The 15542-nt window shown below is 41.3% G+C and overlaps 1 protein-coding gene across 2 annotated transcripts in view; it reads left to right on the top strand.

Moving 5' to 3' along the window:
* The window catches only part of LOC119741038 (ATP-binding cassette sub-family C member 9-like), a 47090-nt gene that overhangs the window by 8847 nt on the left and 22701 nt on the right, over nt 1–15542 (top strand). For both annotated transcript variants that reach the window (XM_038216636.1, XM_038216635.1), the window contains exons 6-16: nt 403–537; nt 1684–1846; nt 2281–2321; nt 4328–4561; nt 5941–6129; nt 7020–7095; nt 7910–8018; nt 8885–8974; nt 10826–10991; nt 12290–12427; nt 13753–13960. In XM_038216636.1, coding sequence (XP_038072564.1) covers nt 403–537; nt 1684–1846; nt 2281–2321; nt 4328–4561; nt 5941–6129; nt 7020–7095; nt 7910–8018; nt 8885–8974; nt 10826–10991; nt 12290–12427; nt 13753–13960 — 1549 coding nt within the window. The remainder of the gene's footprint in view (nt 1–402; nt 538–1683; nt 1847–2280; nt 2322–4327; nt 4562–5940; nt 6130–7019; nt 7096–7909; nt 8019–8884; nt 8975–10825; nt 10992–12289; nt 12428–13752; nt 13961–15542) is intronic.

The following is a 15542-nucleotide window of genomic DNA, read 5'->3' as shown; positions in this document are numbered from 1 at the left end:
TGTCAGAGGTTTTTCTTTTTCGGCGCATATTAAAAGGTACGCTATACACTCCATTGGAAGTAGGAGAATTGCATCAGAATACCTTTTCCCAGTGTAACTACATGTATTATAAAAAGTGTTTAAAATCAAGATTTTTCAAGAAGAGATATTTAAACTCGGCGGACTTACACTTCCTGTGAAATTTCGGGTAGAACCTTTAATCTGGCAAGGTGCTTGGGTCGAAAATGGAAGTGCACCACATTAGGGGCTGTGACACATCTGACGACGTCAACATACTGTGACTTGCCTCAGAATTGATTCAATCAGGCATGAGCACAGGGGCCAACTTACCACACCAACCCCCTTTTCTATAGACTCTTTGTTCTCAACGGTAACCAGAATTTGTTTGACCTTTGACATCAGATTACGATCACCATGGTGCTGCTGTATCTCCTCCTTGGTTTCTCAGCACTGATAGGTGCTGCCTCGCTCTTCCTAGTGATGCCTCTGACTGCTCTCGCTGGCAGAGGCATGTCCAAATTCCAGAAGAAAGCACTGGTAAGTTCATAGTAAGGCTGCATTCAAATTACGTGGCTATGGCTGTCATTAACACACATGTGGAAAGTGGATTCAGCCACTCATTGTAGCCAGCCATAGCCGTGTCATTCAGACGCAGCCACAGTCACATTGAATATAGCAGTGGGTTCGAGTCCCACCCGAGTGATTTTTTCCAACTTTCACCCGGGAGGTTACACACTGGGTATACAGGGTTTATACATCGGTGAAGGGAAAAACCGAATTTGATTTACATCACGCCGACGTAAAATTTCATAGTTAATGGGGTACCTGCTGCTATGTACATCAGATCGGAACCAGCCAACCGATCCCGTAGCTTGGTGGTCAAGTGGTAAGACGTCTGCACTAGAAAGCAAGAGGTCATGGGTTTGAGTCCCACATGAGTGATTTTTTCCAACTTTCACTCGGGAGGTAACACACTGAGTATACAGGGTTTAAACATCAGTGAAGGGAAAAACCGAATTTGATTTACATCACCCCGACACAAAATTCATCTTATCAATAGTCTGTTTCTTTGTTATCCGTGTATCAACTCATTTCGAGATGTACCATGATGATGAAAAATGTGCACTGCTTCGGCAAACTGCGGTTTCTAAAATGTGTTTTCCGTGCTCGGCCATAGTGAGTTTAGAAGTGACATGAAGGGGGTTGTGGAAAAACCTGCATGTGCCTTCCTATTTTTCAGGATGGAACGTAACTCCCTCGGCATTTTTGCTAGAATGCAACCTCAAACCTGCGAAATCCTCCGTTATTTCTTGAATGAGGTCCTTGGAAGGGTGACGACTGCCTCAATCCTGCAAAATACTTCGGCAATCACTGTCAATGTGCTTAGGCAGAGCCAGTGACATCCTGGAGCAGTGCGGAGGATTTCAAGTATAATCTAGGCCGAAATTTCAAGTATGGCTGAGCTTAAACAACACAAGGTCTGGCCCAAGACCCTTGACACAGTGCATCCTCCAAAATCAGCCGCACATTTTTGCCATATAGCCTCCATCCTGCAAAAATCCTCCATTTTGCAAAGAGGATTTTGGAGGATTTAGGAAGGTTAGGGTTAACTGAGACTTTTGGGTGTCCAACTCAGCTAAAAGCCTAGCCCTTTTTAACTTTGTTTTCATTACGTGCATACAGCTTTTCTCCGATAGTCGCCTGAAGTACTCTAAAGAGTTGGTGCAGGCAATAAAGCTGGTCAAGATGTATGGTTGGGAAGATGTTTTCTGTCACACTGTTGAGTCCGTCAGGAAGCAAGAGCTCTTGGCCAATCTTGTCAGAAGTATTTGCTTCGCCTTGACCAGTAAGTTGATAATCTTTATTCTCTCTCCCATTTTTTTCAATAGCCATTTCCAAAAAGTTTGCTTGCCACTTTCATAACGTTCTGACAGGTCTCTCTCAAATGACATCACTTCCGACATATTGTCACGTGCATCGGCATTTGGGCGTCAAATGTTTGTGACGTGCATCAACTGCGCTGTATTTGGAAGAATTTTCGAGCAACATCCGCGCCTGTTTAGAGCATGTTGCACACACGCACTTGATGGCGTTAAACTCGCAGTTGTGATTTTCCTGTGATGTGGCTGTCTATGACATGTATGAGAGGGGTCAATATTTTTAAAAAATGTGAGTCTGACAAAATGCTGAGGTAGACAGGTAGATTACTCATTTTGTTTGGTAGATTTCTCCTTGCCCTTTTTGTTATTTTATCCAATATTTTCTTTTCTTTTCTGACAGCCACAATAGCCTCAGCAGGACCAATTCTTATCACCCTGGTTGTAAGTTTACATTTGTTGTCTTTGTAAAGTTCTTTACTCTTGGCCCTCCATTACTGAGGAATCACTATAGTCTTGATGATGCTTTTTTATATTTGATATTGAAATTGAGGACTTCTTCAAATGCACATGTAGCTTTTGATAGGATAGATATTGTGTAGATATGTTTTAGTTGTTTTCTCTATGCAGGCGCGGATCCATTGGGCTGGAGTTGCCCCCTGCTCTGACCAAAAAAAAAAAATTCCAACAATTATAGAAATAATAATTATCTATATGTCAGTTTGTCTGCAACATTTGGACATTAACAAATCTGATGGTCCTGAACCCCCCCTTCCCAGCAAAACTTCCTGGATCCGTCCATGGGATGATACAAAATAGTTCGATTTTTATGGAGCCAATTAATTTTCCAGATAAGGTGCAAGATCAAGCAGTGACCGAACACCAGTTCATTGAATGGGAGGTTTGCGGTAACACCATGTGAATGATATCTCTTAGAGAGTTGTGTGCTTTTGCCAACTGGTTCTTCTCAGAACAGGGTTCGAAATTAGCAGTAGCCCGCTAGCCAAATGCTAGTCAGAACAGCGGCGGGCTAGTCAAACTATTCCTTAAGTAGCCCGGCTGGCGAGTCAAAAATTATTGGCATATACAGCCAAGATGGAAGGATAGGAAGAAAACAAAAAACATGCGGCAAGTGAAAATGCCCGCGAGCTAGTTAACAGTCTGTTTCAGTAGCCTGGCTGGCTAGTGAACAAAAAAGTTAAGGTCGAACCCTGCAGAACCACACAACTCACACAGAGATATCATTCACATGGTGTTACCGCAAACCTCCCATTCATTGATCATGTCCACCATGCAAACCCTAAAAGTCTTATCAGTCACCCGATGTAAACTAGATAGTTACAGTGGCTTCTTGCTTTTATGCATGATGCACTGTCCATGCTCTTCAACACATTTGATTGTTTTTTCTCATGACAACTTTTCAAGGTTTTGTTTTCTATTTTGGGCATCTGCAATCCATAAAAAAACCCACTTACATTGAGTTGAGATCCGCTCTGCCAGTAGATTGGTTCCTGTCCCCACATTACTGTTTCTGAAAGGGAGACAGAAACCAGTCTTCCCTGTCGGGTCGCAAATAATTAAAAACGTAATAGGGCTCGTTCAATGACGGCCATCTCTGTAGGAGAACTGCAACTGCGTATTTTACACAATCAAGCAAGCATTGCGCAGTGTTGAAAATGTTCCAAACACGAGCGCTTGTTGCTCGAAATGTGTTCGAAATACGACGCAGCCGATGCGCGTTATGCAAGTTGACGCTCAAAATGTCGATGCACGTGGATGGTCTGTAGGAAATGACATCATTTGAACGAGACCTATTGAGCCAAGATGGAGGCTAGGTATTAAAGTCCTGAATCCCGTGCAAAAGTTAATTTTAACGTTCAATTTACGGACAGCGTGTATCTGAAACATAATTGAATTAAAAGCAAGGTTGAATATGTTATATGTGACCTGTCAAGATCAGACGTTTCTGGGCATCAAGTCAAAAATGAGATTTTTACATATTTTAAAAAATATGTACATTTTCCTTTTAATAGGTGGTTTAGTTTTTGAAAGCGGTCATTCCTGGGCAAAGTATGCTATTTTGAAGTTCATCACGTCGAAAAGTAGAAAACGGAGAAAATCGCAGTTAAAGTTCAGGGTCTATTTTACGACCTGTTTCAAGTGACATTTCTTTAACTGATGTACCTTAACAAATCATCGAAAGTACTATATTTAGAGTTCAAATTAGGGTTTCAAACATTTATAGTATATTTTAGCCATGTTCAAGATCACAAATATGCAACAATTAGAAAATAAAAAAAATCACCCCCTTAGCATTTTTTGACCCTAAATCAATTTCAACCTCTGCCCACAAGCATCTGCTTTTGACAGAACAGGTCAGATATATTGTCCTTAATCCCATAAAATGTAAACGTTATAAACTCATTTTTCCTTGGTCTTACTACCATCAGTCCTTTGGGACCTACACTCTCCTGTCTGGCCAAGCGCTGACTCCTGAGGTGGCCCTACCAGCACTGTCTCTCTTCTATCTGTTTGAGAGTTCTCTCTTCTACTTCCCGTTTTACATCTCGTATATGGTGACCGGCGTCATCAGCACGCACAGGCTGCAGGCATTCCTGATGAGTACAGAAGTCGAGGGGCCGGCCGGCACAAGTCGCCAAACTTGCAGAGATGCCACACATGATGTGAGTTGGAACCACTGACCTCTATACTAATTAGATTGGTCTTGAAGCCACCGTCTGCCATATTGGGTCACCCATGACACACTTGCAGGGAACGCAAGTTTTTAATGAATGGGTGGTATGGATTTTTTTCGAAGTTAAGATGGCAAAACTAAAAACTCTTTTTTTTTCTGACCATCCTTTGAGATTTAGGCAGTCATACATTGTGTATACCGAGGACTAGCCAACATCCAGAGGATAATTGATCGTAAGGGAAATTTATGTTTTAAGTGGAACGAGTTACCCTGGCGAACGATATGAATGTATGTTCTGGCATGAGGTTTTTGAGATCACAGATGGCCAAACCAATGTGTAGCAGCCAGTCCAGTTAGTGTAGCCGTCAGTGATTAGATCGAGCCTCTCCTCGACAAACACAGTGGGGTCCAAAAAAGGAACAATTCCGTATTGTGGTCATTCCCTATAGTTCTTCTTCAGTCGCCACTGCTCAGTATAATGTACAAATATTGAAGGCTTCGAGTGGTGTAGTAAAACTAGCCTCCCGAGGTTATCCATTGGACATTCTATTTTCCCGAGGCGTAGCCGAGGGAAAATAGAATGCTCCATGGATCACCGAGGGAGGCTAGTTTTACTTCACCACGAGATAAAGCATTCAATATTTGTTTTATAACACTTCACCCACAGATTCTGCTTGGTTTTAATATTTTAAATTATTTAAAACTGAGCACAGTTGAAATAAACTTCAATTTCAATACAAAATTGGTGGAAAATGTATTTCTCTCTTCCAAACTACCCCTTCACGAAATGTTTGACCCCAACTCTGCGGCGCACTCTCTTTGGAACAAAATGCGCTACGCGCAACGCGCACACCAGCATGCATTTGCACACAAATACTGCACCGTGGATATAGTACTTTAGTTGCTAATGGTATAGTACTTTGGTTGCTACAGGTCTAGTACTTTTGGCCGTGCACAGAAAGATAGCAATAGAAAGTATCATGTGACTCGCTCTCGACCAATCAAGACACAGAATCTGTGGATGAGGTGTTACAATTGTATTTATAAACAGTTTAGTCAGCAAAAGGGATATTCGTATGGAAAGAAGAAAGTAGGAATTTTGTGCATGCTAAAAGTGGAGAAATCTGCTCATTAAATTGCCAAAATTCAATATTGTTTGACTTGGAATCTCATCTTGAAATGAACTTATCACAAATCCCTCTGTAAAAATGTACATCAGAAAGATACATAAAGTTACGTGGTTTGCATATAAAGGTAACAAGTTCTAAGAATGAGCCAATTAGACATGGCAAAAAAACAGGAATTCCATGTATGAAGATGTTAGGCGCAACATATTTTTCTTTTTGACTTTCACTTTTAACATGGCAGGATTTAGAAGTCAAGTTTAAGCCCCTGGGTGGATCTCCAGCATCTGGTGGGACACCTCTTGGGACCAATGAGAGATCGGAATCCAACAGTGGAGCAGTCAATGGGAACGGACTGCAACTAGAAGTACTTGGAAGGAATGGTAATGGCGGAATATCCACAGAGCATTTGCAGTCGGGAGTAGCAGTGAAGGTACTGTAGCATACGGTCAAATGTTGTCTTTCCCCAGTGTCGCAAAACACCAACAAGGGAGACAAAAACAAGAGGCTTTTCAACTCCATCTGCCACAGTGGCTTTCCTTTCCACACCGGAAGTGATCAACAACAATTTGAAAAATGTATAACGTCAGTTCGCTTAGCCCTGATTTAATTCAGGCCAGTCACTTCCTGAAAGAATTGACATATTTTGTTTGAGCTTATTTCCAGGCCTGTGCCATTGGACAATGGGGGAATGAGGCAAGCACGTCCATAGGCCAAGCAACATTTATACCCAAAGTCTTCTAATACTTGCGATGTTCAGAAAACAAAATCCTGTGGCCAGTACAGTACAATAATTTTGATATATGTGATGCGATCAAGTTACATGAGTCGTTTGTCGACCCTGGTCAAAAAAAAAATTGTTACAGATTTGAAAAGAGCACAATCTCAGCATTACTGCCGTAAAACCGCATGCTGGTACCATCTTTAGTTTAAAAATTATGGAAGTCGGAACACCAAGATCGAGATGTGATGAAGTGATGCGATGAAGTAGCCCTATTTTGGCCTGTATCCCCAAATAGAAATTCCTGACAAACGACTCATTCAGCTTGATCGCATCACATATTATTTATACATCACCTATACATAATTGAATGCTAAAACCACTTAAAACGATTTTTCATCTGAAGTATCTTTGCTGTGCTAATGTGCTGATCAGTCTCTGTGCAAGAAAACAGGTTTTGTGAGTCAGACATTTTGTTGTACGATATAATTGGGAGATACGTGTTGCTACTGTCAAACACGTCACCTGTTGAAATTTAAGGGCGAAATCTAGAAGGGGCAATCACCTTTTTAACAGATTGTGTCACCTTTTTTTCATTTCAGATTAAACATGGCACTTTCTCATGGGACTCAGAGTCTGATGCTGTTCTACATGACATCAGTGTTAACATACCAAGTGGTAGGTATTCACGTAACGTGATGATGTTAATTAGGCCAAATAAAAAAAAAACATGTTTCTCGTCCGGGTTTTTGAAAAAAAGGAGGAAGAGGGGCTTTTTATTTTTTATTTTTATTTTTTTCAAGATGGCCGCCATTTAAAAAATTTCCTGCAACCGTTGGTGTTTCCACTGTTCAAAAACACTTTTAAAATGAAAGACAAGTTGGACAAGAGAATTTGGGAAAACACCAAAAATAAGACAGATACCCAGAAGGGAAAGCTTTTCAGGAGTTTGGCGTATGTGCATCTTGTTGCTTGTGCCATGTGTCCAAGCTGTGTCCATTGACTGACTGGCTATGGTGTAAATGTATGGCTTTACGATAGAGGACAGACACACAAAGGGAGAACAAAAGATCCTGTCATTCCTCGAGCGTTGTGTCTTGTTGAAAATGGTCCTCGATGGTATGGTTATGTGCTTATAGTCTCTGGGAGAGTGTTATATAACAGGGACAAAGGGAAACACAAAGCATTGTCCTCGAGCGTTTAGAAATTCACAACTGTGTGGCTTTTTCAGTGTTTATGCAATTTGAATATCAAACATTTCTCCAGACAACAACAATAGGCTGTGCTACTCGTGCCTCTTGACTTTCCAGCAGCCTTCTTAAAGTGAAGATATTTCTCAGTGAAGTATCTGGAAAAACTCAAGGAATTTTGTTTTCATAAAGTGTTCGGAACCCTGCAGAAAAGAGTGAAGGAGGGTGGGAATTAAATTTCCTCCACTTCCCTGCAGCACTGTTTCCGTGACCTCTGACCTTAACCTGTGATATATTTTCAGGCAAGCTGACAGTCATTATTGGTAGCGTGGGAAGTGGCAAGTCATCCCTTCTCAGCGCCATGCTTGGCGAGATGACAACGCTGAGCGGCCACATTAATTTACAAGACAGGTAACGACCTGTATTTGTAAACAAATGAGGAGCGAATTTATTACACAGATTTATTACGCCATTTTGGTAACAAATTGTTTGAAAATTCATGTTCATTGAAGCAATTCAGCAACCTCACTTCAATATAAAATGTAAATGTCGTAAAACTTTAATTTCTGAATTAAAACAATATGTTGATAGTGGCTAGCCAAGTTGGGCGTGGGGGGACCCGTAAAAAACACCCCCCCCCCCCCACAAAAAACTAGAAATTTGTTAGTCCTATAAGTGACCATGTTTAATGAGTTAACAGAAATTGTGCCCCCTCCCACTTTAATATATACCATATGGTTGGAAGCCTGGGATTCCCAGCTGTTTGTACCCTATATGGCCTATTTCGAAATACATGCACCGCTGACCAAGTTAGGTCAATACTAATGTTTACTGCCTTGTGCCGATGAATTTGTCAGAATTTTTGGGGCTGTCAAAAATTTGTTTAAAATCCCTTTTGAAATTTTGTCTTGAGAATAGTTGAAGTGTGATAGTGTGAAGCGCACGGTAAATTGCCATTTTTCACGTTCTCTGTGAATCTAATTAATCATGCTTGATTAGATTTACCGGCTATAAATTACTGAACATGATTGTGCAATGTTTTTTTTGTGTTTCAATGCAAGAGAGCTGCAGATTCAAAGTTTTCATCTGATGCTGCCATTTTCAATTACTTTTTGCATTGGTTCCTGATAACCAAGTGTACAGTGTGTACATGCACAGTGCGCAAGCTGCAAGGACAGAATTATTGATTATGGTTACTATGCGCACATGTACGGGTATGTGAATCCGTTTGCATGAAAATCTTTCAAATGTCTCATTATTTGTGGATTATATTTCAGCGATGTAGCCTATACAGCTCAGACACCATGGATCATGAATGCTTCAGTCAGAGACAATATTACCCTAGATTGTAACATGGACGACGTAAGGTATGTATGAATGTACGATACATACTTCAGTTATCATCATCTTTTGTCTCAACTCTGGATACATACACTTCCTTAAGAAAGTTTGAGTGAAAGTAGCTAATGAGAGAGTCAAAAGCATGTTTTCATGACGAGCAGAGTAATTTATTAATTTAAGCATATGTTCGTGTATCCAGGGCCCAATTTCATAGCGCTGCTTAACAGCTGACTTTGTGCTTACCGAGCCTCCATCTGTTTCATAGGGACCGTTAAGCGGTAAGCACAGCAAAAGCAGGCTTAACCTCAGAAGAAAACTTTGCTTAAATCAGTGACGTAACAATAGGAATCTCCATGCGCGCGCAACTGTAAGCACAATTACGGCATGAAATAGTGCTTAAGCAGCAGCATGATTTTCTGCTATAGTAAGCACAACTTTTCTGCTTACTGTTACGCAGCGCTGTGAAATTGGGCAGGAGGCCGAGTCGTTAATCCTTGTGTGTAGGATCCGTGGTTAACAGTAAGCACAGCAAAAGCACGCTTATAAGCACATAAAAAAACCTTGCTTAAATCAGTGACGTTACAATAGAAATCTCCATGTGCGCGCAACCTTAAGCACAATCACGGCATGAAATAGTGCTTAAGCGGCAGCATGATTTTCTGCTTTAGTAAGCACAACTTTTCTGCTTACCGTTAAGCAGCTCTATGAAATTGGGCCCAGACCATGGCCCAATTTCATAGCACTGCTTAACAGTAAGCAGAAAAGTTGTGCTTGCTATAGCAGAAAATCATGCTGCTGCTTAAGCACTATTTCATGCCGTAATTGTGCTTACAGTTGCGCGCGCATGGAGATTTCTATTGTTACGTCACTGATTTAAGCAAAGTTTTCTTCTGAGGTTAAGCCTGCTTTTGCTGTGCTTACTGCTTAACGGTCCCTATGAAATAGATGGAGGCTCGGTAAGCACAAAGTCGGCTGTTAAGCAGCGCTATGAAATTGGGCCCATGTTGGAACATTTTTCTTTAACCCTTACTCCCTAGGCATTTTCGCCAGGATGCAACCTCAGTCCTGCAAAATCCCCCAACTGCCTCCATGTAAAAATTGCATACAACCTCCGTTATTTCTTGAACGTGGTCCTTGGAGGGGTGACCACTGCCTCAATCCTGCAAAATCCTCCAGCAATCACTGTCAATATGTTGAGGCAGAGCCAGTGACATCATGGAGCAGTGCGGAGGATTTCAAGTATAATTTAGGCCTCAATTTCTGCATGGCTGAGCATAAACAACACAATGTCCGGCCCAATGACCTTGACACAGTACATGTACATCCTCCAAATCAGCCACGCATTTTTGCAATATAGCCTCATCGGTCCTGAAAAAATGCTTCTCTTTGCAAAGAGGATTTTAGAGGATTTGGGAAGATAATAGGGTTAAGAATATGGACTCATGAAAGAATACAATTAATTATGTATATTGTGTGAGATAAGATTTGAAGGTTTGGTGAATGAAGCAGTGGAAGTTAGTTTGCAGTTGCATGATCTGGCAAATCTCTTTGGTGAGTTTGTGAGTTTCTGAAAAGAACCGGGGGGAACCTCAACGTTTGGGACAGTGGACCAACTGAGCTTCAGAGGGTTTGTAGCTGATAATTGCTTAGCACAAGCACTCACTAAGCCAAATTCTTTGCTTACCAGCTTCATTAAATTTACCACAGATATTTGAAGGCATGATGGCGACACACAATGACACGGCACACAACAGCGGATTCTGACAGCATTGAAAGTTTTTCAACTTTATGTGACGTCACAAATTTGCATTCAGGATTGCATTTGCATTGAGTATGAGCCAGTCTTGAGACTGGTTTTGTTATTTGGCTTACTTTAGATACCAAGAGGTGATAGCGGCCTGCGCACTGCAGCCAGATTTGGAGCAGTTTCCGGCTGGAGATCGGACCGAGATTGGAGAGAAGGGAATCAACATCAGCGGTGGCCAGAAACAGAGGATCAGTCTGGCCAGGGCACTGTATTCCAACAAAACTACTGTTATCATGGTAAGCCTTGCCTCTGTAGTTAAGCCGCATCTGAATTTCATGGCTATATATTGCCAGCCGTAACCCGTGTCTATGGCTTCAGCAGCTCCCATAGGGGCATATGTAATTGCAAGCCTTAGCCAAGTCATTGATATGCGGCCTTAGGCTGTACCACTGATCTCTATATAAAGACTGGATAGCGGATATGCATACAACATTCACACAGTAGACTTTGCATATTGACCAATTCGCCCCCGGTCTCACGAAGATGGCTGCGTATAATACGAACGTTCTACGCGTAAATACGCACGCGTTGTATCAACAGTTGACGCGCATTTTGGTCACGTACACATATTATGATGTTCTAAAAGGGACACATTTCCGTGGTGATTATTATTTCAAAACGCCGAAAAAGTGATATTTGCGGCATTTTAGTAACCACGACGTTAGAAAAATTGTAGTTAACCTTGGTCAGTGGTGGTGGTCAAAATATAAGTCAAGTGAACCGCGACGTTACAAAAGAAATCATGCTGTCTATAAAAAAGGCAACTTGTCCTTTGTAGATCACCAGCCGGTCTCACCAATATGGCGTCAAATTCATTCATTGTGCGGCTCTTTATTAGCTATCCAGTCTTTATATAGAGATCAGTGGGCTGTACTCTTCCATTGTCAAAATGGCGGCGCCCAGTGAAACTGTGTGGCAAGCAGCCTCCCAAATTTTTGAAGAGTTATTAATGTCTAGTGAGTGTAAAGTTTCGCAGGCGATGTATGTGATCCTTGAGAACATGTGGAGGGTTTCTCAAGGATTATCCTACAGCTGTAAAACATTAATAAACCTACCCGATAAAATCTGTTGAGCAACATAGTTTGTTGTCAGGGCAAATGTGAGCCCCGGCGCGTAACATTTAAAGTTGCGTCAGCCATTTTGAAAACATTTTTGCTACATTCACCAACGTTGATGGCGCACAATCTGTTCCACACAAACGTTCGCAAACGTGCGCAACATTTGCAGGCATTGAACGCAACCCTGGTTTAGACTAATGTTCCAGTGTTGTGCAAAACTAAAAGGTATTGGAACGACTCAGGTGGATCTAAATAGAATTTGATTTTCAACAGGTGAACTTGATGTACTCGTTTTCTGTGGACAGGACTCTGAACAGGCATGAGGTTTTTCAGACTTTTGTCTGAACTTAGACCTATTAAATCTGAGAGAAAGACATTATCAGTATAAAAGAAATAGCATCTTTCAGACTTTTCATCCAATTTTTGGTCTTGTGTGGTACAGAGACTAAAAGGTTAATTGTAATTATTTGCCACAGGATGACCCACTATCGGCCCTGGACGCTCATGTGTGCCGCCATATTGTGCAGCAGGGCATTGCGGGATTGCTATCAAAGAATGGACGTACGGCCATCTTAGTGACCAACCAACTGCACTTGATGAAACTGGCTGACCATGTAAGGACGAACAATTGAACACAACATTTTTTTAGTCCAAATTAATATATTATTGATTCTTGATGTTGTACATGTACATTGTACATAAGCTGTTAATTTGAATTGAAAAGTAGGTTTTTGCAGACCTAGCCATTATGGTATCTGCGTACCTAATCGAGGGACACATATTTACATGCATGCACTGGTATGGAACAAAAAACATGTATGCACTGGTATGGAACAAAAAACATGTATGCACAATTTGTTTTATTCTGAGTGCGCATCAACCCTGCATTATCTTCTCTTGAAGCCCAGGCATACAGCAGTCATTTCAGTATCTTCCAGTTGTCTCTTTGTAACCAAGTGAGGGGGTACTTGTGTTTGAAGTCCATATAGTATCTTTGTGATCTGTTCTTTGACCAGTTGAGATCCGATTTATTTTGACAAGAATGGACTAAGGCATGGGTTTAATATTCACTCGACCGCAATGCCAGGCGGGTTGAAGCCAACACCCTGGGGCTGCAGAGTCATATTTCGGGCCTCGGTCGGTGGCTGTGGCTTGCTGACAGATATTTTCCGGCCTCGGGTGTTGCGGGTTTTTCAGTCATCCGATCTGACTTTCAGGAAACTTTTGCGTGTATACACGGCCTCCGGCGCAAATTGGTTAATCCATGCCACAAGAGGGAGCACTATAAAAAGGTCAACACAGTTTTGTATCGCATGTACAAAGCTTTTAGAATATTACATGACTGACCCCCAGTTCCTGTACATTGTTAAACATTGAATGAGAGTGGCAACAACCTTCGACCAAATTCAAACGCATGTGCTCATCCGCTGCAGATGATTTTTGCCGTGGCATTTTTTAACTGTCATGACGCGCTTAAGTTGTTTGCGTATGTTGTGCTTGGGCTTGCCAGATCACAGGACGTGAAGCAAGTGTTTGATCAGTCACTGACAGTCTTTTGACTTCTTCCACTTCCCCTGCCATGCAAAAAAACCCAGTCAGATCACTTTTGTGTAAACACTGTGACTAGTCAAATTCCATTAACAGACAAAAGAGGTAACTGGTAGGTACAGCTGACATAACCACTTCCAGGCAAAGCATGGTTATATCAAATTAACAAGGGAATTCTTAACTGATAAAAACAGTCACTTGATGAATGTGGACTGCAGTGATGACGTAGCTAAATTTGTCAGCCAGAGAGGGAGGGTTAGCGCAAGGTGAATTCAAAGATCAATGCAAATATCCAAAATGAAACTCAGGATGCTCCTAGTTGTTCAGGCGACCAAGGTTGAAACATGTATACGAATCACATTGTATTGTTTTGTGACTTCATCTCTCATAGGTCCTTGTGATGATCAATGGTAGAGTTGAATTACAAGGAACACAGCAGGAGATCGGTGCCGAGGATTTTCATACCAGTCCATCCTGGTCGCAGTTACTCCAGCCAATCACCAATCATCAAGACCAAGTGGACGATTTGGAGCGGTCATCTAAAGATGAGCCACCTTTGGCAGACCAGTCCAGTGACATCACAAATGGCAAGAAACCGGGTGAGTTAATTATATTCCATTTCCTACCTTGTAGCTATGAGAGAACAACAAAGGTGGCTGCATTAGCACAGTTTTGGAGAGAAAAAAATCATCCGAAGTGCATGCATGCACACGTGTGTTGTTTGAGCAGAGGGAAATGAAAGGCTCATTTTACCGCTGGGGCAGATTGCAATAACCTGTCTTAAAGCTGTCTATGTGCTTGAGACAGTCTCAAAGCTCTGGCTGTCAGTCAGTCTATAAGTTAGACCATTGCAATGACACGGTCTAAGTATTAAGACAGTCTTAAAATAGTTAGCCTGGGTAGGGCTGGCTTAAAATGGTCTATAGTTGGGATTTTTGGAATTCATTGGTGTGTTGAATTATTCTTTCCTAACATGTTTTTTTTTTCCAGTTGATGGCAGTGTGTGATAATCTTTAAAAAAAAAAAAGAATGCTGCTTGGAGGGAGGATTTTCCAGGATAGAAGGAATCTTCTAGAAAAAAATGTAATGACACTGAGTTGTACTGCAAATGCAATATTCTCTCAACATAAAATCTTGGAATTGACAGATTTGATTTCGCATGATTTGAATCACACAAACCGGCCTACAAAAAAATGTTTGCAGTCTCTGCGGTATTTGTTAGTAACTATGGAATATGTTTGTTTGTGAATCATTACTCTAAGCGGGCTTTGTAAAGACCAGCTTATTGCAATGGGCTAAGTTTGGTGTCTTAACCAAGACCGTCTAAGAGCAATAGCAGGCTAAAATCGGACTGGTTTAGCCAGCCGTCTTAGACCACGTTATTGCAATTCGCCCCTGGTGTGTTTCAGCTTGGGATGTACGAGAGAGAGGGCACTTATTATACCTGCGAGAGCCACATGGACGGGACACGCTGCATGCGCGTACTGGTTCGCTCGTGTATATAAGTGTAAAATACACATGGCTTATTCTGAACCTGCACAAAGCCATAGCGTTTTCGCATGAGCTTCAGGTGTCGTAGGCAACACACTTCAGCTCTTCAAAAATAGACTCAAAACCCATTTATTTGTTTAATCATGCCATATGTTATTTTGCTTGTATAGTTTTTTGTATCTGTATCAATGCATTTTTTGTTTGTATCTTTAATTAATATGTCAGCTTTTGTAAAGCGCTCCGATCTTTGTGGGGTGCTATAAAAATGCCTATATGTATGTATGTATTCAAATGTCACTTCCAGTTGTCTCTTGTAAGTCGCCCTTCATTACTGTTGAGGGGGTACTTGTGCAGGGAGCCCATTGGTGTGCCTCTGTTCAAATATTGCCGCATTTACTTCATTGAGTTTATTCACATGTAATAAAATAACCTCATTTGGTTCTTGTTTGGACTGCAATACCTTCGGAATTTTAGTGTAAACTCTCCTTAAATCAGTGTCGGTCTGCAATAGATGCAGAAATTGTGAAGCGTTTAGGAATTACAAAACCTGGTTTATCTGACATTTGTATGTCCGATGCTCCATCCAATTTAAGAAGTCTGTTGAATGCCAAATGCATTCCCTGTGTTGTGTTTGAGTTCTTCTTCAAAAATAGATTTGTGTTTTCATGTGCTATTCTGCTAGCAATATAA

Source organism: Patiria miniata, unplaced genomic scaffold (genome assembly GCF_015706575.1).
Source record: "Patiria miniata isolate m_02_andy unplaced genomic scaffold, ASM1570657v1 HiC_scaffold_5, whole genome shotgun sequence".
NCBI lineage: Eukaryota > Metazoa > Echinodermata > Asteroidea > Valvatida > Asterinidae > Patiria > Patiria miniata.
This window is presented reverse-complemented; position numbering and strand designations above follow the sequence as displayed.